General features: G+C 42.2%; 1 protein-coding gene across 1 annotated transcript in view; it reads left to right on the forward strand.

Annotated features, from left to right (window-relative positions):
* The window catches only part of ROR1 (receptor tyrosine kinase like orphan receptor 1), a 405106-nt gene that overhangs the window by 214448 nt on the left and 163482 nt on the right, over positions 1–27176 (forward strand). Inside the window, exon 2 of the mRNA XM_060005686.1 lies at positions 22214–22285. Within this exon, the coding sequence (XP_059861669.1) occupies positions 22214–22285 (72 nt within the window). The remainder of the gene's footprint in view (positions 1–22213; positions 22286–27176) is intronic.

A 27176-nucleotide genomic window follows, 5' to 3' on the forward strand; every position in this document is an offset into this window, starting at 1 on the left:
ACTGGCCTACAAAAACACTGCTCCAACATTTCATTTAGGAGAAGACACACCAGACCATTATTCAATAAGATAACACCACATGTGATCCTTTTATCATTCTAAGAATGTTTACGAAGTCTACAAAACCAAAGCCATTAAGAAGGTTTTGTTTTCTGGGTAGACTCAGTAAACTTGGAGCAAACTCAAGACATCTTTAAATAGCCAGGAAGTTAAACTGAAGAGACTGCATTAAGTGTCAGAGAATTGAATGCCCTTTCAGACTCTGGGAGTTTAAGATATATGCTATTGATAAATAGAGTATTCCTAGGAACTGCTTTCAAGGGGTTAGATGAGAATTCCTTTGGGACTAAAGGGAGCTATGATAATTGTACAAAATAATAGCAAAAGTAGTTACAACACGTGGAGTAGCGGGACATCCAACCAGACTCCCTAGTTAACTTGATATATAACCTGGGCAAATTCATCTGTGCCTTAGTGTTCTTACTGGTAAAACGGGAATAAAAGTAGTACCTACCTTTTAACATTATTGCGATGATTAAATAGTAATTGAAACAGTGCCTGGCACGTAGTAGGCACTCAGTAAATGTTGCCTCATGCCATTATTGTGATTTCTTAAGCTCACAAAATATTTATGAACAGCACAAGAAGAGAATGTTAAAGATACTAAGTTCAGCTGACTGATGATTAAGAGCCTCCAGTGTGCCAGGCATTATGCTCTATAATTTATATGCATTATCTCTTTGATTGCTATAACAACCACCAGAAAGAAATTTTACCACCCTCCCCCATCTTACAGATATGGAAACTAAGGTCCAGGGGATACTGTGTGATAGTCTGAATTGCTCTCTAAAATTTCTCTATTCTTTGCTACTTCCCAGACTACCAAAGCCTGGTCGCTGGTAGCAAGTCCTCTGCTTGATATTGATGATATTGGTTGATACTGAGACTGGGGAGAAAGACTGTCCAGTGTCCTAACCTCTCTGCCCACACTGCTGAGAAATGGGCAACAAGGGGAAGGAAGACCCCTCTAGAAGTGATGGCTAAGAAAGTTGAAGTTGGCCTTTCCACACCTTTCAGGGTTCTGGAGCTATGATTACATTCCCCAGTTAGGACTGTTCTTGAAGCTTCTTCGAACAAGGTTTTAAGGTTTTAGAAATATTCAGTAAGGCAGGCATATGGGGCTGGTACCTTGTAGTCCCTCAGGATTTCCAAATGGGTTGATTTAGGATATTATCACATCAGATCACAGCTCTAAAACTTCCTTTAGCTCCCCATTGTTGAAAGGGCAAATGTCCTGATTCTTTAATAAAAATGGTAGAGTGGAGTAAGTTAGGCCTTCAAGGTCCAACAGACCCAAGTCTGAATCCAGGCTCTAGCTAGAGACATCAACCAGCTGCATGATTTTGAGCTGAGATTAATTTCTCAGAGCCACAGTTTCCTCATCTTCCTTGCCAGGTTATTGTAAAGATCAAATAAGAAACAAAGGGATACTAAGTACCCCACCCCGTGTGGCTTACTGTAGGTGATTACTAAATAATAGTTCCCGCTCTGTCTTTTAGCAAGGGACACGTAAGCCTTTCTAAACAGACCTCAGTCTATGAATTAATATACTCTCTCTCTATGTGCCCTATAGTTCATGAAGACGAAGTTGAAACATGTCGTTTTCAAATCTGTCACATAAATGAGTTCATTTATGTGGAACTGCCTAGCTTAATGCCTGGGCAAGGTGTGGGTTCTAAATAAGGTGGAATGAATGAGGGTGGCCGAATAGGAGGAAGTAGGGGTATTGGGAATGTTTTCTTTCAAGGGGTCCCCAGACTGAACCTCAAACTCAGGGAAGTCTCTAAGGGGGAGAGGGGAATGGGGGGAAGGGAAAATGGTCAATGAAAGACAGAGCTTTGGGACCTGTATACTGCTGCCCACTCCCCCATCCACCACAGTATTTGCCCCCCTCTCTCTCCGCGAAGCCAGACCACAGCCCATCACATTTAAAGTTTGCTATTTGTCCATCCTGGAAAGGGTGCTGCATGGCACAGGATTAAAGTCAGTGCATAGTGATTGCTTTGTGCAGAGAATTGTCCCCGGCTAAATCTGCATTCATGACTAGTCCTGTAAATGTCATTAGGGTGTTCAAGTTAGCTGCTCCTGTTGACTTCATGTTGACTTTCTTTGTATCAGACGTAAGCTCCTGAAAGAGTTTCTGTGCAGAGGGCCATTTAAGGCCATGCAGTTGGTTTGGGATTGCCTGGGAATACAGCCTCTCCTGGAATTGCATTTAGGACCCTAACTTAAAGTGTATTTTCATGCTGATGTTTCCCTTGGTCCATTTCCATGTGTCGAGTATCTGGAAATGGACAGATTACACGATATGAAGTCTCTTTGGTTTCTATAGGAGCACATTTTATGTCTGGCATTGTCAGCTCATTAGCTGTTCTACCTAAGTGAATTTTCCAACTAATCAAAGCATTCCCCATTGAATGCCAAATGCTTTGCTGTTTAGTGGAAATCTTCCTTAAGGGATTGCCCATACACCTCTGTCTTCGTAAAAAGGGATACCTTTTCACAATAATGCACGGTCACCATTGTGAGCTATTGGACGGTGCTGCCGTATAGTACAGACCCAGGGTCTGTTGGAGTTTAGACTGATTGCCCCAAGCTGTCCTTGGGTCCCCTCTCTTTCTCCTCAGAGTGCTTTCTAGTTTATCTGCCTCCATCTCCTTTCCTGCTGTCCATTCGTTGTGTCTAGTCAACTCTGGACTGGGAAATCTGATAACTAAGCTTGTGAAAAGTGTGTATAAACCGCTTCTGAGGGGAGACCTTTAGAGCTTTCTAAGGAGGAAGAGCTTCAGTGCGTAAATCTAGGTTGGCTCTTGAAAACAGAAAGAGTCCTTACTTGGACCATATTTTGTCAGATGGTTGTTTACCCGGTCTGCCAAACTTGAATCACAGGGACCCGATCCAGATATTGCCTGAGGGCTTCCCTGGTGGCGCAGTGGTTGAGAGTCCGCCTGCCGATGCAGGGGACACGGCTTAGTGCCCCGGTCCGGGAAGATCCCACATGCCGCGGAGCGGCTGGGCCCGTGAGCCATGGCCGCTGAGCCTGCGCGTCCGGAGCCTGTGCTCCGCAACGGGAGAGGCCACAACAGTGAGAGGCCCGCGTAGCGCAAAAAAAACAAAAACAAAGCAAACAAAAAAATGTTGCCTGAGACTTCCACATTACTACCAGCTAAAGTAATTCCTTTAAGTGGGATTTATAAGAACTTCAAAAAGATTCATTCAGTCATTTCTTGTTTACTGCCGGGCACTGAGTTAAGCATTGGCTATCTAGAAAAACACAGTCCTTGCCTTTGGGTTGCTGAGAGTCTAGATGGGGAGAAAGCATAGCAATAGATAAGCTTGGAGAACAGTGTAAAGGGGTGTATGACTACGTTCTGTATAGCTTAGAGGAGGGAATGGCTTGGAAGGATGAAAGACAAGAGACAATTTGTTCCCTCTCTACCTCCCTCCTTTATTTATGTCTTTCTTTATCTCCCTCACTCTTACATTCAATAAACATTTACTTAGCACCAACTCTATTCCTTGCACTGAGATTACAGTAGTAAATAAGAAAGATATAATCCCTGTCCTGATTTGAATATCGAAGAATGAATTAGAGGAGGGCAGAGGGATGGAAATGAGCATCCCAGTAAGGAGAATCAGGGCATGAAAGGGTGAAGTGTCTTTGGAATGGTGAGCTATGGTTTAGCATGGCTGGAATAATGGCAGACTAGATTATAAAGGACTTTGCATGCTCTGCTGAGGGCTTTAGACTTCATCTCATGTGAAATAGATGCCCAGTGAAGGTTCTAACCAGGGGGTTCTTAGAAAAGTATGGCCATATGGTGTGGGGATTATGGCATGGAAGATGGACAGTAGCAGAGGAGAACCAAACCCACACCATCTAATAAATTATATATACTTTTGAACTTCACCTTTAGGCCTTAAATTCCAGGTTTTCTGCCTCAATTACCTAGAATCCATCAATGGCTTTTCTGTTGTCCCTGCCTTGGCCTTTTTTACCCCTTGAATGCTGTTACACAGACCCAAGTAATCAGAACATGTCAGAGGTCCGAGAGCCTGCCTGCCTCTGGAAATGAGCTAATAGATGAGTCCACCATGGGTTTGCTGTGGAATGATTTCAGCGGAATTTATTATATAAATAAATGTTATTCTGGTTTTTAACGTACATCATGAGGACTAAATGAGACAATGAGTGTGAAACTCTCATGTCTGACCCATAAACGGTAACTAAACAACAGTTGTTTTTAACCATGCTTATTTCACTTTTCACGCTGGCTGCCTGTTTAACACACTTTCAGCTTTTCCCCACTATTCTATTAGCTCTTCAGCCGTGGGGACTGGGAATGTTAATCTTTGTGTCATACTGACTTTTAATTTATATTTAACCTGTCATACCCTGATTCAGTAATGCAGAGACATACGCCTGCTTTCAGAGAGCAGCAGAAATTCAGTTTTAATTTATCATGGCATTTAAACTGGAAGAAAACCTGAGGGTAGTATTCCTGGAGGTTTTAATGAGAACAACATTCTCTTTGCATTATCAATGTTCCTCAGACCCCACTTGGCTGGAGCCACTACCTCTGGCTTCAGTTAGCTCTTTACATTCCTCTATTTTTATATAAATTGTGCTATATTAGCATATATTTCACACTGTGACCTAGTGTTTCCCAGATCCTTTAAGCCAGGCTATTTGTACAGTACTCAACGGCAACGGAAGTAAAATTGAAAACTAAGTGCACACTATAGTCCTGCTACAGTCCCACTCTGTCATGCTGAAATGGATCCCTTGTTCTAAGAAGATTTGCAGTGAAATACAGTCTATTTACATTAAGGAGACCCTTGTATATTTCAGGCGTAATTGTTTCAGGGCCTTCATTAATTCTTGAACTGCAAGACCTAGGTTTTCTTTTCTTGTATCTTTTCTATAACAATGGAAGTCAGGGGTTTCCAAAAAAATAACAAACTGGTCCTCATTAAAATGGAGCTGGAAATGGTTTGCTGGTAATATGCTTTACGAAAATGAGAGAATCTGATTGTAAACCAACTCTAGGACCCAGCTGTCTCAGGGTCCAGGCTGGGAAGCTCCAGGATAAAAAGTAGTCTGTCTTTTGGGGGAAAAATAAAACAGGTTTTTACTTCTGTCATTGATGAAGTGCTTATCTTGTCAGAGAATTTTAGAGTTGGAAGGAATCTCAGAGTTCTCTTAACCCAGCCCCTTCCTGGAATAATAATCCCTTCCTCAGCATCTCTGACATATGGACATCTTGTCTCCACTTGAACACTTCTAGCCATGAACATCTCACTCCTTTTAAAAAATATTGTGGTTAAATATACATAACACAAAATTAGCCATTTTAACCATCCTTATGTGTACAGTTCAGTGGCGTTAAATTCACTTGTTTGGTGACCATCACCACCCTTCAGCTGCAGAACTTTTTCATCTTTCCACGCTGAAACTCTGTACCCATTAAACAAGAATGCTCCATCCCTTCCACCCCTCAGCCTGTGGCAACCACCATTCTACTTTCTGTCTCCATGAATTTGACTGCTCTAGGTACTTCATGTAATTGGAATCATACAGTATTTGTCCTTTGTGGTCTGGCTTGTTTTACTTAGCATAATGACTTCAGAGTTCACCCATGTTGTAGTATGTGTCAGAATTTCCTTCCTTTTTTTTTTTTTTTTTTTTGCGGTACGCGGGCCTCTCACTGTTGTGGCCTCTCCCGTTGCGGACCATAGGCTCTGGAGGCGCAGGCTCAGCAGCCATGGCTCACAGGCCCAGCCTTTCCGTGGCGTGTGGGATCTTCCCGGACCGGGACACAAACCCGTGTCCCCTGCATCGGCAGGTGAACCACTGCGCCACCAGGGAAGCCCTCCTTCCTTTTTAAGGTTTAATAATATTCCATTGTATATATGTACCACATCTTATTTATCCATTCATCTGAAGATGGGCACTTGGGTTGCATCCACCTTTTAGCTATTGTGAATAATGCTGCCATGAACATGTGTGTACAAATACATGTTTCAGTTCTTTTCTTTTTTCTTTTTTTTATTGTGGTAAAATACACATAACATAAAATTAATCATTAAGTGTACAATTCAGTGACATTAAGTACATTCATAATGTTGTGCAACCATTACCACAATCTATTTCCAGAATATATGTTTAAGTTCTTGCTTTCAATTCTTTTGGGTATATACCCAGAAATAGAATTTCTGGATCATATGGTAGTTCTATGTTTAATTTTTTGAGGAACTGCCATACCATTTTCCACAACAACTGGACCATTTTACATTCCCACTAACAATGCACAAGGGTTCCAATTTCTCTACATTCTCACCAACACTTGTTATTTTCTGATTTTTTAACTCCTTTTTAAACAATATAATATAATTGTAATAGCTTGGACTCTGGCTTTGAAACCTGCCTCAGCCACATACTTGTGTGAGTTTGGACAAATTATTTAATCTCTCTTATTTATTTTTTTATTCTGTTCATTTTTTTGTGAAATATGAATAGTAAGGGAGATGATAATAATAACCTTATAAAATTATGAGGAGAAAATGAGACAATTCATTTAAAACTTTTTTCAGTGTCTGAAAATAGTAGACTATCAGTGAATGTTTGCTTTTGGATTTTTGGTGGAAGTTGATTAGTTCATTCTATTTGGGGCCACTCTGATTGTTAGATTATCTTCTTTATTTTCAGTTAAAACCTGCTTTGGTGTAACTTCTGTGACTTTTATAATGGTTGCCTTCAATCCATTGGTCCTGATTCTGCTCTTTATAGCCTTACAGAATAGATATATCTTCCTTATGTATCCCTTCTCTGATATTTGAAAACAGCCATCAGTCATTCACTAGTCTGCTTTGGCCAAGCATTCTGGGTTTCTTCTACTGTTTCTTAAGTGATGTGGTTTCTAGATCTCTCATCATGTGTCTCAACCAATTCTGGACCACAGTTTATCTGGTAGAATAGAGTGACTAGAAATTTCATCACCCCCCATTCTTTTGAGTTTACTCCCTAACAGTGATGTCCATATGGAAGAATGGGTCTGTGGATACTGGAATCAGTTCAATAGATTAAGCTACCCCTCATTCCTTCCCAGCATTTCTTCTTCATTGCTTAGAATGCCTGAGGTCTGTAGCACTTACTTTTTTTTTTTTTTATAATGTATTTATTTATTTATTTATGGCTGTGTTGGGTCTTCGTTTCTGTGCATGGGCTTTCTCTAGTTGTGGCAAGCGGGGGCCACTCTTCATTGCGGTGTGCAGGCCTCTCACTATCACGGCCTCTGTTGTTGCAGAGCACAGGCTCCAGACGCGCAGGCTCAGTAATTGTGGCTCATGGGCCCAGTTGCTCCGCAGCATGTGGGATCTTCCCAGACCAGGGCTCGAACCCGTGTCCCCTGCATTGGCAGGCAGACTCTCAACCACTGCGCCACCAGGGAAGCCCTGTAGCACTTACTTTTATTCAGTTTAGGATCAGTCTTGCATCGTTTCACATATTCCCCATTTGTTTCAGTGTGGAGAACATGGCATGACAATAGGAAAGGAGAATGTAAAAGATGATTGCTGCTCAGTGTGATCCAATTTCCCTGACCTTGTCTTTTAACATTGTAACTTTTATATATATCGCATATATCCACAAATATAAAAGCACAAGCATTTTTTTCTTTTTATACAAAAGATATTTTTCTATATACACAATCAGTACCTTCCTTTTTAAATATAACTTAAGGATATATTTTGGTGATCTCTTTCCAAATCAGTACATACAGAGCTTCTTTATTCTTTTCAACAGGTGCATTGTGTTCCATTGCAAATTTTGGATAGGCCATAATTTATTTTGCTAGTAACCCTGTAGCTGGACAAGTAGGTTGTTTCCAATCTTTTTCTGTTATAAACAATACTACATTGAGAATCTTGTGTAAGTAGCATTTCATACATGTTTGAGGACATCTGTAAGATAAATTCCTAAAAGTGGAATTGCTATTGACAGGGTATTTGTATTTAAACTTTTCATAGATGTTGCCAAGTTGTACCAGTTTACGTTCATACCTATCAATATAAGGGTCCCTGTTTCTTCATATCCTTCTTAATATAGAGAGATATCAAGCTCTTTTTAAATTCCTAATCTGATTGGAGGGAAATGACATCACATTGACATTTTAATTTGCATTTTTAATATTATCAGTGAGCTTAGTATGGTTTCATGTGTTTAAGAACCACGTTTCCTTATTTATAAGTTGTCTAGGGCTTCCCTGGTGGCGCAGTGGTTGCGAGTCCGTCTGCCGATGCAGGGGACGCGGCTTCGTGCCGCGGTCCGGGAAGATCCCACATGCCGCGGAGCGGCTGGGCCCGTGAGCCATGGCCGCTGAGCCTGCGCGTCCGGAGCCTGTGCTCCGCAGCGGGAGGGGCCACAACAGTGAGAGGCCCGCGTACCGCAAAAAAAAAAAAAAAAAAAAAAAAAAAAAAAAAAAATTGTCTATTTATTCCCTTTGCCCACTTATCTATTGCATTCTTGCTTTTCTTCCTTGCTTATTTGTAGGAGGTTTTGCTTACTATATTATGGCAGTTAGCCTTTGCCTTTTGAGTTGCAATAATTTTTTCTTCCCAGTTTCTGCTTTTTTTCCTTGTAGAATTTTTAATGCAATCAAATGTATCATCTTTTTATGGCTTTTAGATTTTGTGTCCAACTTCGAAAAACCTTTTTTACTCAAGATTGCTAAATAAAATAATCCTGTGTGCTGAGGCTACACTTGCTTGATGGGGACCTTGAGGCAGCAGGTGAGGAAAAACAAGGGCAGCAGGAAGGGCTTATGGGGAAGGCCTACAGAAGTGGGAGGCCTTCTGTTGGCTGACGGCACAGCCATGGAACCTCAACTGTGACCTCGAGGGGGAGGCAGTGAAACAGGACCTGTCAGCTTACTTCCTTCTCTCAAGCTGCTCCACCAGCTGCAACAAATTCTCCCAAATACCTTGGTCATCCCTGACTGAAAATGGATGCCCACATTCCATACAGGGGAAGTATACACCTTTTCTGAGCAAAGCAGCTGTTAAGAACGTTCTCTTATCAGCCGGAGATCAAGGAGCCCATCGTGGTAGGTGACACACATGAGCGAACAGGCCACCCCATCCATCATGTGCACAGTAGCACTGGTTGTTCCTGTTCATTGCTGGTGATTAGAAAGGCCTCCTGAAATGCTGCTGCTTGTCGGCTCTGGGAGAAGGAAGAACCCTCCCTTTTCACCTAAGAGAGGCTCTTTGGCAAATCCAAAGCACGCTCTTGCATTGTTGTGAAAAGTTCCCATGCCTGCAGCCACAAATACCCAGGCTGTTTAAAGGCTGCAGGTAGAACTACATTTCAGATGCAGATGTTGACACCTGGGAACCAACTCAAACAGTTTCCATCAGATTTGAAAACCGAAACAGACATGGCAGATTGATGGTGGAAGAGAATAGTCACAAAATTAACTACGTGCAAAATTATTTTCTTTCTGTTAAGAGGATGAAGAAAAAGTATATTGCAAGAGGGAATGACCAAATCACCAAGTTTGAGTAGCAATCGCTATAAGTTGAGTCTGTGTTTATGGATGCATGAATATCATTCCTTCCAGATCATTGTGTAAAAGGATCCTGTACTTTTGCATCTCTTTAATCTGATCAGATGAGCTGCGCACACGCACACGGGACCCTGTCTGACAGAGGTAGCTCACTCTGGTGGGGGGTTCTCCATCCTGCTTCACAGCAAGGAAAGGAAGCTCCTCCCCCATTTGTCTCTTGCCTTTAGTTTCTCAAACTTATTTCTGAATGCCCAAGAATATTTCAGATTTGGTCAGTTTATTTAGTGGAAAGACTGTGGGCTTTGGAAACGGAAAGACTGGATTCAAATCCTGGCTTTTTCACTCTATGGCATTAGGCTAGTTCCTAACCTCATTGAGCCTTAGTGTTCTCATCTGTAAATGGGTATCTGTTACCCACAAATAATGCACATAACACACCACCCCAAAATATGGCGACCAGAAACAATAAACATTTATTTAACTCGTGAGTCAGTGTGTTGGCTGTGTGGTTCTTTGGTCTGGACCAGGCCAAGCTGGTCTCAGCACATTCTGTTAGCCAAAGCAAGTCACAAAGGCCAGACCAGATTCAAGTTGGGGAAGTAGACTGTATCTCTTCATGGGAAAAGCTGCAAAAAGTTGTGGGTACGGGGAGGAATGAATTGTGGCATTTTGCAATCTACCCCACTACCTTATACAAATAAATGTGGTAAAACATGGAGAGTGTGCAGCTATTATATCACCTGTACATTCAGAAAACATTTGTTGAGTGCCTACTACGTGTACAATTCAACAGCTGCTGCTGTGCGTAATGTAGAGATAAATAAGTCAGACCTCATCTCCAGCCTTGAGAAGTGTGTGATTTTAGTCAAGGACACTGAAGCAATTGTAGGTCACCTTACAATTGTAAAGTGTTGTAAGAGAGGAATTGATAAAACACTATGGGATCTCAGAAGAGGGAGAGATTAAACTAAGAGGCTCTGGGAAGGGATTCTGGCCCCAGCTTATGCTCTGCTTAATGTTTCCCTCTATTTAATTTTAATTATTGATCTCCCAGGCTATCAATAATGACATGGTGCAGGAAACCCAGTCCAGACGGGCAAAGCATTTTAAACTGGAGCAATTTGAGGCAAATTAAGTATTTGAAAATTGCCAGCCATCTGGATCCTACACGCGTAGGCTAAACATGGCTGGAGCAAAACCATCTTACTATCTTGCAGGATAATAGTAATCCTCCTAAATTTACCTCTCTGATTAAGATAATTTCCACTAACCCAGGCGTCCCTCAATCTCATTAACTTAAACACTTGGTTTCCAGGGACAGGCAGAAAATACAAATTATACTTTCAATAGATTTTTTTCTGAAAATAGTTTAAAAAAATGTTTGCTCCACAGTCTTTGGAACTTTGAAATGATTGAATTAACAGTGTGCTAGAGGGGCTTAGAAAAAAAACAAACCTTAATACTGGAAAAGAGATTTCACCAGCGGTGTAACAGAGAGCCTGTGTGGAGCCAGGTTTGGGTGAGGGAAGACGGTGCTTATGTTCTCCTGCCACTTCATGACATGCCAGGGGACTTTAGGCAAGTCCTCTGGCTGAATCTGGGTTTCTTCAATTCCAACCAGGGTATGATTATCTCAGGCCTTGATCCTTCACATGTGGAGTCATGAGCTAATGTCTGTTCTGTGTACAGGCTTTCTTGAAAGGAAAAGTGCTACCTAAATACAAGGTACTTGTATTACTGTGAGGTGCTTGGAATCTTAATAGCTTTTTCAACTGCATCCAAAGTGGCCTCCTCTTTGTAAATGCTTTAAGTGGCTGAGACTCAAAGCTGAAAAGAGTTTTGTTTCTTCCTCCTTGTAGGGAGTCCTGCCTAAAGTAGGAGGACTACATATTTTTAGAGTGTGCCCAATTTGCCCATTGGGTGGAGAGCTCCACAAACATAAAATTCCCAGCCACTGAGATCCTATGTAATGGAGATACTGGTGGAGACAAAACTGCCCTGCTCTTTACAGGATGATAATTTTCCTCCTAAGAGTCTAATTGACTAAATTGTTGGTCAACCAATTAAGAGGACCTTCTAGTTAAACATAAATACTTCGCTTTGAAAGATATTCAAGTGGTATCAATTTTGCCCTTGGTTAGTATTCACTGGGCTGTCTCAATATTGAGATTGCTGGCTGCTTTGGGATTTTATGACAAAAACAAGAGTTAAGTTTTAGTCTGCCAACTCCCTCTCCCCTAGATTCTTAAATTACATTAAACTTCTCAGTTCATTTAAACCTTTTTGTGTTGTTTGGGCTTTTTGGCAGGCATATCATTATATGAGTTTCCCTAAACTAGTGGGTTGTAGAGAACCAGTACTAGGCTAGTTATATAAGACCCACCTCGGGAGATTTGGTAGTTTAGAGATAGGGGCTCCAAGGATCTGTATTTGTCTAACATACTCCCCAGCTGGGTTTGGGAATCACTGCATTAAATACCCCTGAAGTTGTATCTATAGTAAGTAAAAAAGTCTTTACCAATTAGTTATAGCTGCTACTTTGCTGGGCACTGTACTCATCTTCAAATATTTTTCTAGTAATCCTCATTGCAGTCCTGCAAGCTCATTACTATTGTTCCCATTTTACGAATGAGGAACTGAGGTTTAGAGGTATGAAGTACTTTGTCCGAGGTCATAAGCTAGTATGTGACAGACCCAGGATTTGAACATGTCTGGTTCTAAATTCAGTTTGACCCTTTCATCCCTCTGCTATGCTGTTTCTCATCTGGCGTGTTCCAGGATCGTGTAGGAACCAGGTAGGACACAAAGGAAGCATAAGACATGATCCTTTCCCTCAAGAAGTTTACTATACAAGCAGAATGAAAGGAAGAACCCTTACTCACTGATGGCCAAAGAATATGTGGACCATAGCATTGAGTGCAAACTGTAAAGTAGAAAATTAGAATAATTCTAGTCTTTCTGTCTTTTCAGTAGAAAACAGAATATCACTGAGTTAGCAGATTTATTATATTTTCCTATTGAACTGCAGTTGTTTTGCTGTGATTTAAACATAGCTTGAAGTAGGAAACAGAGGTATCCTATTTGAGGTTCGAACACGAGAAAAATTTTATTGATGTCAGTATTACGCTATTTCAAGGAGATGAAATTTGTGCATCAAATATTTTGTTTGATATATTCCATTTTTTCACTGATCTGGCTAGAGCAGAAGTCATTCAGCTCATGCGTAGTATCGTGTTGAATGGACAGTTATTTTCTCTCATTCCAGAGCCAAGTGTAAATTAGAAAGGTAAAAGGAACTTAGAAACTCTTAGACAGGTTACACTAACCCTCCATTCCCAGCAGATATATACGTTGCTAAGGAGACAAAGGCACAAAAGATCCAGTCCTGGTCGAAGAATCAATTTAGGAAGTATACAGGGCTGGAGCTAAATCACTCAAGCTGGGAGAGACATTCCCCGTTTCTAGTAGAAGACTCATTTTAGTAGCCAAGCTCTGCAAGTAAGGGCAGTTATGTGATTACGGCGAACGAAGACATACCCACTGTAGAGGTCTCAGTCTTTGTTCACTTTTTGCATAAATAAATTCTGTTCTATTCAAAGAAAAAAATTAGATTATGTGGGCTCCTCGTGTCTATCTAAGCATGTGGCTCTCCATAAACCACATGAATTTCATCACCAAAATCTTTGGCCAGGACAGGATCTTCCAAGACCGTGCTGAGTCCCTTTACTTCCCCACCTCCCTAGCCTCCACCCCATCACAGCATTTATCATAGTGTACTTTAATTCTTTATTTACTTCTCTGTGTCCCTACCACACAGTGAGTTCCATGAAGTAAGGAATGGTCTTTTGTTCACTAGTATATCCCAGCACCTAGCTAGCACTTAACTAGTCTGGAACAGAGTAAGTACTTCATAAATATTTGTTGAATGAATGGATGGATGGATGGATGGATGAATTAATGAACAAACAAGTGAATATGATCACATTAAAATCCAGGTGAAAGTAAGGAGTTTTTAAAGAAATCCTTTTTGGCCATCTAGTTTTCCAAACTGTATACTAATGCACTATGGCTTTAGGAAGCACCCAGCACACCTTAACTTCCTTCCCACTGTATATAGGACTTAACCAAGGCTTCATTTGTTTTGCAAGACTCAAGAATAAACTCTCAGCTGTCATTGAACTGCAGCGAGGAAAGCATCTTTTTTGGATCTCGTGTTTCTTTTGAGAGGCAGGTGACTTTGAATTGACCAGGGGCAATTACAGGGTAATAGACCTTTATTGCAAAATGGATTATAGAATATGAAAGTGTGCGTGGGCCATACAAAGGGGGAAACTAAATGGCAAACCCCAGAACACAAAGACAAACGATGCAGCAGGATGAGTAAGAAGGAAGAATTGCCAGGAGGCACTTTTGAGGGGAAAATCATATAAGAAAGATCAGTCAAGTGGAAACCAGAAGAAAAGAGGGAAGTTTGTTGATGTCATTGGAAATCTGAAGTGTCTGCAACACCCGAAAGGAAATGAAATAAAACCCGTGTAGGGAGATAAGACCAATTTCTGGGCTAAGCATTTTTCAGCAGGCTTTCTCCTTTCTTTACTCTGTCTTTGCCCACTTATTCTGAAGCCAGAAATAAACTAGTTGTTTTGTTGCACTAAGCGTCCATGGATGAATGAGGGAGCTAACTTTGGGTCCATTCATTTGAACTTCTCCTTGGGGAAGATCAAGGTTAGAGTCATCTGGAAATTTCTCTTAGGACTTTGCACTGACCCTAAGAAGATCATTCCTCCCCAGGAATTAGCTGAGGTGTTTCCTTTTCTCTTTAAGGGAGGGGGGGGAACCAAAAAAACTAGAAGTCCCTGGATTTTGAAATTACTATTAGTTTCCCTCTTGGAAAAAGCTGCTCCTGTATAGTTGAGTATGACCATTATTGATTTATGTGCACTTCCCTTAGTGTACCATAGTATTTCTAATACACAGGCCTCCTCTCAGATTGGCAGTCTTTCCCACTCTCTGATCCTTTAGGTTTCCCCTCTCCAAACTGGATGTTGTACTCTTCCTCGGTGCTGCCTTGGAACCTTCTGTTTACTTCTGTTGTACCTCTTAGCACAGATTTATGTTTAGAGTCAAGGCTTATTTAACATATTTTCTAACTTGTTTGATTATTGTTGCTTCCTTGCGTTATTGCCCCTTCCTTCTAGATCCAGCTTCCCTCTTACTGAAATAAAGAATTTATTTAGCACAAAAGGCTATGAGTTGGGCTTCCCTGGTGGCGCAGTGGTTGAGAGTCCACCTGCCGTTGCAGGGGACACGAGTTTGTGCCTCGCTCTGGGAAGATCCCACATGCCGCGCAGCAGTTAGGCCCGTGAGCCATGGCAGCTGGACCTGCACGTCTGGAGCCTGTGCTCTGCAACGGGAGAGGCCACAACAGTGAGAGGCCTGTGTACCGCAAAAAAAAAAAAAAAAAAAAAAAAGAAAAGGCTATGAGTGCATTTAAAACAGTTTTATTTTTAATACACAGAAAATGGAAACAACCAAATGTCTGAGGTGAATGGTTTCAGTGTGATAGTACCTCTATACTATGCAATACTACTCAGCAGTAAAAAAGAACACGCCATTGATACACACAACAAATTGGGTGGATCTCAAGGGCATTGTATGAGTTCATTTATATCACATTCTTGAAACAACAAAATTATAGAGATGGAGAGCAGATTAGTGGTTGCCAGGGGTTAGGAACGGTTTGGAGGAGAGGGATGGGTGTGACCCTAAAGGGGTGGTATGAGGGATATCTTTGTGGTGATGACATAGTTCTTCATCTAGATTGCAGTGATGGTTATACGAATCTACACCTGTAATGAAATGACAGAGAACTGTACACATACATTATAACAATGTTGAATTCCAGGTTTGAATACCGTAATTACATAAGCTTAATTGGAGAGAAACTGGGGGAAGGGCGCATGCGACGTCTCTGGTCTTTACATACCCTTTTGATTTTTTGTGGGGACGTTTCCCCCCACCCTACCCATGTCCTGGGTGGACTCAAGGGTTCTAGCAGCTTCTCCGGACTTTGGGGGAAGTATTTCCAGCCCCTTCCCACAGATGGGGGAGCTCTCCCAGGCTCTCATAAAGGCTTTAGGCGAGAACCCAGATCTCCCTCTGGCCACATGTTGGTTTTCCAGTGAGCGTTGCTATTTCAGCCCCCAGCCTGGAGGACCTGTATTTACAGGTATCTTCCGCATCAGCTTCTACTTACTGTTCTCTTCCTTTCTGACACCTGAGAATGTCCTTTTCTTTCAGTCTCAGCTCTGCATTATATTCTTTTCTTGTGGTATTTTATTCAATACTCTTGGTGTTTGTAGCCTGATGGGGGCGAGATGGGAGGAATGACTTGTGGGAAGGGGAGACCATTTCTGTCCATTTCTGTAGTTGCCCTGGGACACTGTTTATAATTGTGTTCCTGCACTCCTCTCCCACTAGACTGTAAGTTCTCAAAAAATGTTAGCGATCAGGTCAAGCTTCTTCATCCCAGTTTTTATGCATAGAAAGTGCTAATATACACGTGTATTGAATGAATGAATGGGTAAATGAGTGAGTGAATCTCCAGAGTTCCATGGTAAGGAGCCCAACTATGGTGGCTTTTAAGTAAGATAGTTTTCAAGAATATTTCTATTCATTTTAAAGAAGATATGTGTCATTAGGTGCTTTGTGTAACATAATTCCTTTAAATACAAGAACTGTGTATGATCCGTAATATTAATTCAACAGATTTAAAGAAGGAAATAATATTTCCAAAGGAAAAAAGACATTTAAGTGTGTTTCAAGAAGTATTTCCTCTCCTCCCTTTGTGTCTCTCACCATCTTTTGGGGGTTTTAGAATTAGGGAACCAAGCATTGATGGGAGAGGAGTGTGGCCTCTGGTACTGGTTCTCGAGCGATGTTTTGCTGAACTTAGGGTTCACTGGGGTCCTCTGGGGCTGAAGGGGGCTTAAGCTGGAGAGCAGTGGGTACGTCTTTTGGCATTGCCTCTCTCCCACTCCCATTTTGGCACAATTGGAGACACTGGCTCTGCTGTCAGACCTCCTGGGTTTGACCATAATTCCCATCCCCCCCCAACAAGCTGAGTAGGCAAGTGCCTTAATAGCTCTGCCTCAGGCTGTCCAATCTTAGAATGGAGTTAATAATGGTACCTACCTTATGGAATTGTTGAGAAGATCTCTGAGTGTTATCCTCTCAGACATTGGGAAAACCTGGACAGATTTTGTTTTTTGTTTTTGTTTTTTTTGCAATTCTCTCTCTATAAAAATATGAATAATACCACAAATTTTGGTATATTTTAAATTTCTCTTCAACAAATTAGTGGCTTTGTCACATGAACAGTAATGGTGCTACTTACGAAGTCATTATAGGTTTTATAAAAAGATATCATTTCATAGTGCGGTGTAGGTGGTGTGATTGGGTATTTGAACAGTTTAAGGTTGCAGGACTGTGCTGTCTTCTTTCTTGGTGATTGTACTGAAAACTTATTTTGAAGATTACATCAGACATCCAAATCTGAGGTCACTGAGGATTAGGTCGTTGTAGACACTGAGCATAGTAATTCTCCACTCCTGATTTTCCCACAGCGGGTAAGGGAGGCTCTCACTTCCCTCTCCTCAGTAAATAAACTGAGTCCCAGAGTGGAGGGGCCCCCTCATTCAGGACCCTAGATGTGGGGTGATTGTGAACCCAGGGCCAGAGCAATGCCCAGGCTGACTAACCCCTGGCGCTGTTGGGGAATGTGGCCTGCCTGCCCTTCTAAGGAGAGCAGGCTCTGACTTTCCCAAACAGGTGCTTTTGGTGAAGGTGTCGTACCTGGCTATGGGCTTCTCCTCCACCGAGGCGCTGGGGAGAGGAAGGAACCAAGTCTGAGATCCTTGTGTCTAAAGTAACGCTGCCTACCAGAGAACTTGAAGCCATTGCACCCTCGCCTCCTTCCCACCCTCTTTCCCCAGATGATCACGAGCAGAGACCTTCTTTTACCACAGAAGAAAGTGTGCCCCTTTTGTGTGACTCACGCCAGCTGTTTAGATATTCCCTGTGCGTCTCTCTGAACTCAGCTTCTAAGGAGACATATCATCTCTTACGGGCACAGACAGAGGAAGATTAAGGGCAATGAGAAGGCAGCATGCATTTATTTCTTTTCTTTTAAATTTATTTTATTGAAGCATGCATTTACTTCTAAGCCATCTCTAAGGCCTGGCTCTGTCTTAGGACTGTGATTTTGGCCAAGTCACTTGACTGCTGTGGGCCTCACTTTCTTCATCTGTCAGATGAGGAGACTGTACCAGATAAGAGGCTTAAAATTTTTTTGTTTAAAGCGTCGGCGCATTTTCCCACGACACCTGAATATGTAACACAGAGAAATGTAGAGTTGTTCCTGTTGAAGGAGGAGCTATAGCCTGGGCCCCTTGTCCTCTGTACCCCCAGATCCTCCAAGGTCCCCTATAAGGACACCTCCAGAAGTCCTTAGGTTTGAGTCATGAGCTACTTGAACTTGTAAGAAATTAAAATACTGCATATAACACCACATGACACTTCTACTTTATATCTAAGGAGAGAAGGATCCACATACGATTGCCACATTAAGACATGCACCCCTTTTTAAAAAGTTATAAATTTGTTAACTCTGTGGGGAAAACGCCCCACAGTGGTTATTAAAGTTTGACTCACAAGCAGCAAAAAAACCCCACTAACAAACAACATAGTTTGCTAAATAAGTCCTGGGCCTCTACGGCCCACTCAGATATAACACTGCAGGACTCAGTGTCACTGGTCATGAAGGGCATTGGGGCAGCCACTTGTCCCTCACCCTTGGCCTTTGTGACCACTGGGCTGGCCACCAGTCTCGTGAGAATGCTGGTTTGTGCCTGTGTAACCTCAGCTTGTTACTGGATGAGAATACGGGATGTGGCATGGCCAGGGGCTTCCTGGAAGCGCCTCTGCATCCTGTGAACATGGAGTTGTTCCCTGCCAACTGCTGAGACAAACCAGTGATCCTCGTGGAGAGCACAGGCTTTTATCAATGAGGAGGATTCAAGGCTTATTATTTTTTCCCCTCCCTCCAAGTGACACTCCCACTGTTCAGGCTTAAATACCAAAACCTTATGTTTGCAGAATCAGTGCCAAAAAGTCACTCATCAGTGAAACTGCAAAGATAATAGCTCCTATTGATCAACTTGGGAGAAGAATGTCTTGCCCTCCTGCGGAGGTCAGGAAAGATAAGAGCTGGAGTTTTCTCAAACATGCTGGATTTGCTTAAATTGGATAAAACCACATAAAAACACTGATGTTCTAAGAGAACTGGTGACCGATTCAGGAAAACCTCACAAAATGAAAAGATTGGCTTGGATTAGTAAGGCATGCAAAACAGGGTCTTTCTAAAAGCACAGCAAATGCGTCATTTCAAACCTAGACAGTGACATAGCTGCTAACTGGAGTATGTCCACACGGCATATGCCCGTTTGCCTTGCTAGACAGAAGGGGAGGCATGAAAGATCTTGAGTATCCACTCTATGCTGGGCACCCTTTTGGTGCGGGACCCTTTTGGTCCATAATGTGATTTAGTCCTTACCACATTCCTGTGAGATGGCTTTTATTGTCCCCATTTTACAGATGAGAAAATAGTGGTCAAAGGATGTTAAGTAACTTGGTCCTGATCACAAAATTAGTAAGTGGCAGAAATTAGTATCTTAATGTAGGTGTGTATTTCCATTAAATATTCTACTGTCTCCCAGTTGGCACATACAAATTTGCCATTACCACAATAAATTTTACACACAGAGAGGCTGCTAGTCTGGTATTAAATATCTCATCCTTTTGCCACGGTGAAGAAAATAAGAGAGGAGCTGAATCCATTAGTGGAGATCCTGCAGGGTCAAGACTAGCGGTCGCATCTCTCTAAAGCTGCTGCTGACCCTGGAATCGAGGGCTCTCAAATTGAGATGTGCTCAATTCTTCTTGCTTAAAATTCAGCCTGCTTTTCGGGAGGTGAGGGGGGAACCTTATTAAACATCATTTTTGTGAGGGGCTACATTAAACTACTAACATTAAACTTTTCACATTAAATAATCAGCCTTTCTTTCAAAAACATGTGGCCTCAGAAGACAATATTTTTCAGGGAGATTATTCATATTTTAAGATATTTTATCTATTTTATCTGTTTTTATTATCATTTTATCTGAAAAGCTGAACATGTGGTTATCTCGAGGAATAGATCTGGAGTCTGAACACAAAATTCCTCAGAAGCATCACAATCACTTAATGAGCTTGTGAATTGAAATTATCTTTGCTGTAGCCTAAGAACCCAGTGGTAATTAGTGTCCAGGGACACATGGGGAACAATTTCAACTGTTAGCAGTGCCAAGAATCCATTCATTTGTCATCAGTCTCAAATTATATTCAATCAGCAATTCAAATTCAGGCTAGAAAAACCAAGTGACATGTAGCTAACTTTCTATAAAATTAACACTGTAAAGTGAAACCTATGTTTCTGGCAATTTAGCTGTGAGCAGCAGTAAGATGAAGCTATGAAAATATTGAATGTAAATGCTGTCAAAATCTGTCTTAATCCCACCACTTCCCCACTCTTTGCTTCCTTGCCTGAATTGCTGCCGTGGCTGCCATGCTTCTATTCCCAAGCTCCCCGAAGTTCTGAGTATTGGAGTGCTTGATGAGCCTTTTTATAAGAGGAACCACAGCAATCCAAAATACTGCCGACAAGGGGCCTTTATTCAAAGAGCCAAAGTGGGTGGCAGCAGGATGGGGGTCAGCGTGGAGCTGCAGTTGGAATCACACATGGAAGGCTCCAAAACGTAGACAATTAGCACTTCCTGGTGAAATCACCTGCATGAAATACCCGTTCCGAGGACAAGTGGTTGATGACAGAAGCACTGTCTTCCACTGTGGTTTTGCGCTAAGCATTTTTCTTACCTGGGCAGATTTTCCTTTTTGGCTTCATAGTTTGGAATTCTCTGTGCTGTAAGGTCCCTGCTATACTGCCCATCTGACTTCAGTTCCCCTTAAAAGAGTCTATGCTGTTGTCGGCTCAGGATGGAGCAGGTGACTGGGGCTGTTTGGGGTGGGAAGGGTACGTGTGGCTTGTGTACTTTCTTTCCCACCTGCTTTCTTTTCCCACCTGAACAGGGGAAGCGACAAGCCAAGGAGGCCTGCACAGACCAAACAACCTTTTGTCTCTGCTGTACGTGGCAGGTTGATTGGAGACCCAGTAGACAAGCTAGAAGTGGCCTCTGCAGGGTCTCAGTGGGTAAACATCCTGTCCTCGGCAAAGCTCACTGCTGACGGGTTGTGGCTTCTATGGCCACGTGGCAGACGGTCCCCATCAGTAAATAAGGAAATGTAGAGAGTGTGCTTATCTAGGTGAAAAGGTGAAGCCAGAGAGAGGTAAGGTGAAAAACAAGTCAGGTTTCACAGACTTGAGGACTGGGCAGCATGGGCTGCCAGGAGGTATGTGCCTGGTGGAGTCAAGCGGACCTGGATGTGAATCCAGTTCTTCCACTTACTAAAGTTTATCTTGCATTCCGACACAGATCCATTTTCAGTGACTACCTAGAGTACTGTGTTGAAAAGGCTGTAAGGCAGACCCCAGGTTTAATAAGCAAAAAGGGCCATAATTGACTAATGATGTCTGAAGGAAGGGGAAGTGATGGCATGGGTGCCACAGATCTAACGACCCAGGCTCTGGGCTCTCTGAGATCCTGCCTAGCACTAAAGTTCTGTAATGCAGTGAGTGTGTGTGTGCGCGTGTGTGTGTGTGTGTGCGCGTGTGTGTATGTGTGTAACCTAACAATTGGTTAGTGCAGTCCTATTAGAATGTGCTAGTAGGATGGTGTCATGGGTTAAATTTTCAAAAACAAAGACATCATTTGTATATTACAGTATATCACTGAAGAGTTTTAAAATTTTAATAATGTATCATGTCCCTTAGACTATTGATTTGCACGTTTGCTTTAATTTATAATGGTTTTGAAAATTATCTTTGAATTTAGGTTACCACGAATGACTCTCCATATTCAAATACTTAGCTTTCATTTGTCTTGACTTAAAGTTTCAATATAGAGAAATCGATTTCTCTATTAATAGAAATGCTATCAATTCACAAACACAAATGAAGCCAGCAGCAGGAACGATGCTGTTCTCATGTTTCATGGGAAGACTATTGACTATATTAATCTAAGACTTGTCTTCTAACAAGAAAAGGAAGAGTTTGTGTTGGATGGTATTTGGTCATTTCTGTAGGTTTGGTTTTTCGTCAATGAAATATTTGTATTTTAATTTTCAAGCCTGTGCTTTAAAGAAAAACAGCTTGGAATCTGGCCTCCAGTGTGTTTGTCTGGATGGCCTCTATGGTGCAGGCACCCCTGCCAGGCAAGTAGAGCAGACATTCAAGTTTACTAAGCTGTGGGACCGCGTGGTTTCTCTTGGAAGGCAGGGCCTTTGGAAATCTCCTGTGATGCTTCTAACAGCCCATATGTTACTATATTTAATATTGCCCTCGTCTTTTTCCCCTCCCTTCTTTGTCTTTTCAGAAACAGAGTTGTCAGTCACTGCTGACTTAGTGCCTACCTCATCGTGGAACATTTCAAGTGAGCTCGACAGAGGTACACAGTGGGGACACGTAGGGGTGGAGGTGGAAGAGGGGAGGCATGAAATGCCAGGTTTACTCCTGGCATGGCTGTCTTTGAAATCAACTGCTTTTTAGATCACTAGAAGGAGGCGGGGGCCAAAATAAATTCCCTGCTTACTGTGATCATTTAACATTTAATTACTTGGAATTCTATTATTTCTGGAAAGGTTTGTTGTTGTTGTTTTTTCCTCTCTCTCTCTCTCTCTCTCTCTCTCTCTCTCTCTCTCTGTCTCTCTCTGTCTCTCTCTCTCTCTTTCCTTTCCCTTCTTCCCCTAAAATGTTCCACATGCTAAAAATGCTTCAAGATGTGGAAAAGGGTAGTTTCTGACCTTCCTGACACTGCATCTAGTGGATCTTATTTAGAGGATTTGATTCTGCCTGAGCCAGGACTGATCAGAGCTGTTTGCTGGGTGACCTTTTACAGTGAGTATTTGATGTGCTTGCAGGGTTCAGGGCAGAGTATTTGGAATGTTTGTAATTGCCTGTGTGTACAGATGGCAGCTTCCTGTGTGCACGTGGAGGACAGGTTCCTGCTATGAGTCTGTTGTAGCATTAATTAAGTCCTGCCGTATGCTAAGCACTGGCTACTCTGTAGAGATCCTATGTCCTGGAAGATAAATCAGGACACATTCAGAATCCCTGAAATTGGCTCATCCTACCCTTCAGGCTTATTTCTCTTTAGTCCCCTTTATGCCCTTTTATGCATTTCCAGCCCGATTTCTATTTCATCTTATATGTCCTGTGCTTTTTTGCTTCTCTACTTTTCTCTTAGCTGTTCTTTCCATCTGAACTGCCCTTCCTTCCTTGCCAGTCTCCATTCTCTCCCCTCTACAGGGCAACAAATTACTTCTCCTTTAAGTCTGAGCATATAGTCTATATTAGCCACAGTCTTATCTAATCCCTCAGCAGGAAGTGGCCTTTCTGTATTTGGAACCCCCATAGTCTTTTTCTCTGTTCTTCTCTTAGCATTTTCTATGTTATATCATGGTGATTTACATACTTGTCTATCTCACCCTTAAACCTGGAAGTTCCTTGTAGGTAGGATATCTATTTTGTTCTTTTTTTTTTTTTTTCCTGTCTCTATTAAAAAATCTAGTAGAGACTCTCATTCATAGGAAATCCTCAATAAATATGTATGGAATGACAGGTGAGTCACACTGTAGTCATATAGATGGATGGGCCACATCCATATATATATATATACAGATACCTTCAACAATCTTACTGAGTTTCTACTTTAGTTCAGGCATGATTTTAGGTTCTGGGATTATAGTGATAAAAGGAGCTCAAAAATCATTGTCAAAAATTGCCTTTTATGATCCGCTGTCTTTTGTCTGCTCGTGTATTCACTGGGAGTTAGATTTCCTCTCAGAGGAATGAGAATGTTACTTTATAAAACAGGAATGGGAAGATCTACTTTGTTGGTTATGCTCTTCAGGCATTTTAGGGTGGCGGGATGAGGTGAGATGTCTTTTCACCTTAAATCAAAGGACATTTAGGATCATTTGTTATCAAATTTGATCTGGACATTCTTTTTCTAATTAAGGATTAAAACAGGGACTGCACGTTATGCCTCTGCATCTCCAGCACCAAGCACAATGCTGCGGAGGCAGTAGTTTCTCAACAGATATTTGTGGATTTTTTTTTTTAACGGAAAAGAAGAAATAAAGCATACTAAATGTTAAAGCAGTGCTTATTCTGTGCCATGCAGTGTGCCAGGGGCTTTCAAGTATGTGAACTTACTTGGCAAGCTCCTTATAGCACCAACAGAAAAAAATACATCATTGCACACTACCTGTTACTGATCAAGTTCCAGTTACGGCTCTAGAAGGACATCAGTATGTGCTGAAAAGGCAGCAGAGCCACCAGTCAACTACCTAGCCTGCCAGACTTTGAATTTCTAGCAGACCAGCACTGCAATTAGCAGCTGTTGCCCTTCAAGAAAGTAGTGTCAAGTAGTAGAACCTACTGGCCAAAGGGTGGAACCTACTGGCCAAAGGGTGGAACTAAGGCAGTCCCGAAACTCCTTTGATTGTTTAGCATGGCCTTCCAGAGAGCATGGATGGCTTTCCAGGGGTTCTTGGTGTCTTCTTTCTCTAGAAGGTAATTAGTATGTGGTCTTTACTTCCCACTTAGAATGAAAGCGAAAGCTGATTGATTCATTTATTCACTCATTTTGATCAATTCTTTATTGCTTCCGACTCTGATCTGGGCACAGTCTGAAGACTCAGGATCAAAGGATGAATCAGGGACTTCCCTGGTGGCGCAGTGGTAATCCACCTGCTAATGCAGGGGACACGGGTTCAAGCCCTGGTCCGGGAAGATCCCACATGCCGCAGAGCAACTAAGCCCATAAGCTACAACTACTGAGCCCACATGCCACAACTATTGAAGCCCACGCGCCTAGAGCCCATGCTCCGCAACAAGAAAAGCCACCACAATGAGAAGCCCACGCACCGCAACCAAGCGTAACCCCTGCTCGCCGCAACTAGAGAGAAAGCCCGCGTGCAGCAATGAAGACCCAACGCAGCCGAGAAAACAAAACAAAAAAAGATGAGTCAGACCAGGGTCTCTGTCCTCCTTGAACTCAGAGCCAAGAGAGAAGGACTGATATCTAAAGGCATAAGAAAAACTTTCTGGTCAGATTGAGTTGTCAAGGGACATTCCTCCCAATCACAGAGAGATGCTAGTGTAAATACACAAGGGAAAAAAAAATCCATCACCAGTCTGGTATGCAGAAAGGAGAAATCTCCAGGTGCCCGAATTGAAGAACAAGCAGTGTTCAGCAGGAAGGAATGAAACAAAAGGTCCTATGAAAACATGGGAAGTATGTATGGTTCTTAGGGGCTGGAGTTTCAGAATCCTATAGGGATGAGAGCTGAGGCCATAGGAAACAAACTCCTTTCCAAGGCTGTCAATGAGGAATGACAGACCTGAGCATGAAATAAGGAAAATTCTGCCAAGGATCTGGTATGGAAGTCTATCAACCACCCTGGGCCACTGGGATCACCCACAAGAAATCAAAACCCCAACCTGTGTTCTCCATGGGTATGGGGTTGGTATACTAGTTCACAAACCAAAAAGATAATGTAAAAACTTGGTCTGGAATTGATTAAACTATGAGATCCTGACAGGGGACAGCCTAAAGCCAAAAATCATCGTCAAAAAACGTCTCAACAGCCCAGCACGTATGGGTCTCCCACCAAAAACAAAATTTAAAAACTCAAAACCACAAAACAACAGAACTCCTGATGTTAAGTAATTTTAAATATTATAGTGTGTTCAAGAGAGGGAAAAAAAGCCACCATTAGTGAGAGTCAGACAAAACACATGGAGAAGTTCATATCTTAGGAACTAAAAGCAATAGACCAATTTGAGAGAGTAGATATGTTTAAAATGTTTCCTGGTGAAAGAGGAAATAGAAACCATAGGCCAAGTACAGGATAATATGACCAAAAAGTAGACATTTTACAAGAACTAAATAGAAATTCTATAATTGAAAAATAGAATTATAGAAATTAAAAATTCATCAAGTAGGTTAAACGGTGGCTGCACTCAGCTGAAGAGAGAAATGGCGAACTAGAAGACAGATTGAAGATAATATGGTAGTTCAGAGAATGGACCCTGGAGCCAAGGTGACTAAGTTTGAATCCTGACTCTGCTACCTGCATGCTGTGTGACTTTGGGCAAGCCACTCCACCTCTCAGTGCTTTGGTCTTCTCATTTGTAAGATGAGATAATAACAGTACCTACCTCACATGGTGGTTGTGAAAATTGATCTGGCTAACAAATCTGATAAACTAATCAGTTAAGAAGTAACAGCTGTTTTTGGTTAATACAGTTATTACTTTGGGCTTGGTAGTTAAAAAAAAAAATCATTGGTATTTTGGCAGGCTTGTAAGGAAAGCGTATATTAGGGTTGGAGTGAATGTTTCAGATCCTGTTAAATCAGCCCATGTCAGCAGCCACCCACTCTGGCCTCCCCCACATGGCTGTTCACCCACACCAGCACCATATTTAGTTTGGTAAACAAGGTTCTCTATGGTCTTACCCTTGCCAGGTCCTCTCACCTCACCCCTACACTCCATACTTTGTACTCTTTGTTTCAACAACCTGCCTCTCTAATTCCCTAAGTATATCCTTCTATACTTCCAGTCTCTCTGCCTTTGTTCCTACAGTTCCTTTTGATTGTATTGTCCTTAACCTTATTCTTCACTTGGCTGACTCCTTTATTTAAGCATCACCTTAACCATTGCCTCACCCCCTTCTCCCCGCAGTGCTTCTAATGGGCATAGTGCTGAATAAGACCACCAGGGTTCCCGTTTTGGTGGACCTTGCATTCTAGAGGGAGAGGCAGATAATTACGAATCCTTTCATCAACCCCATTGACCATGCCATCCACAGTGCCCCGAAACATTTAATATGTGGGGTACCATATGACCCCATGTCTGTCTTGCTCAGAATCCTTACCAGACTGTATTGACATCATCGATTCTGTGCCCGTCTCTTTAAAGTCAGGTCTCTTATCCATTGGCAGCTCTTATTGCCCAACCAAGTGCCTGGTGTGTAGTGGAAAACGTGTTAAATGGTAGGGGTTCCAATGCCATCTGTGCCAACTAGTGTGAATTCCTGCTAGGTGTGAGGCACCTGCTGAGCATGTGAAGGCATCATTTGAATTCGCACCACCGTGGGCAGCAGAACAGATAGGCAGCTGAGGCTCATGAGGGTTAAAGGACTCGGCTCATGAGGGTTAAAGGACTCGGCTCATGAGGGTTAAAGGAAGGGCATAGCTGGTGAGTGGCGGTGCCAGGATTCCCACCAAGGCCTCCACACCAAGTCCAGGGATCCATGTCCAACATGGCAGT

The sequence above is a fragment of the Delphinus delphis genome, chromosome 1, assembly GCF_949987515.2.
Source record: "Delphinus delphis chromosome 1, mDelDel1.2, whole genome shotgun sequence".
In the NCBI taxonomy this organism is placed as follows: domain Eukaryota; kingdom Metazoa; phylum Chordata; class Mammalia; order Artiodactyla; family Delphinidae; genus Delphinus; species Delphinus delphis.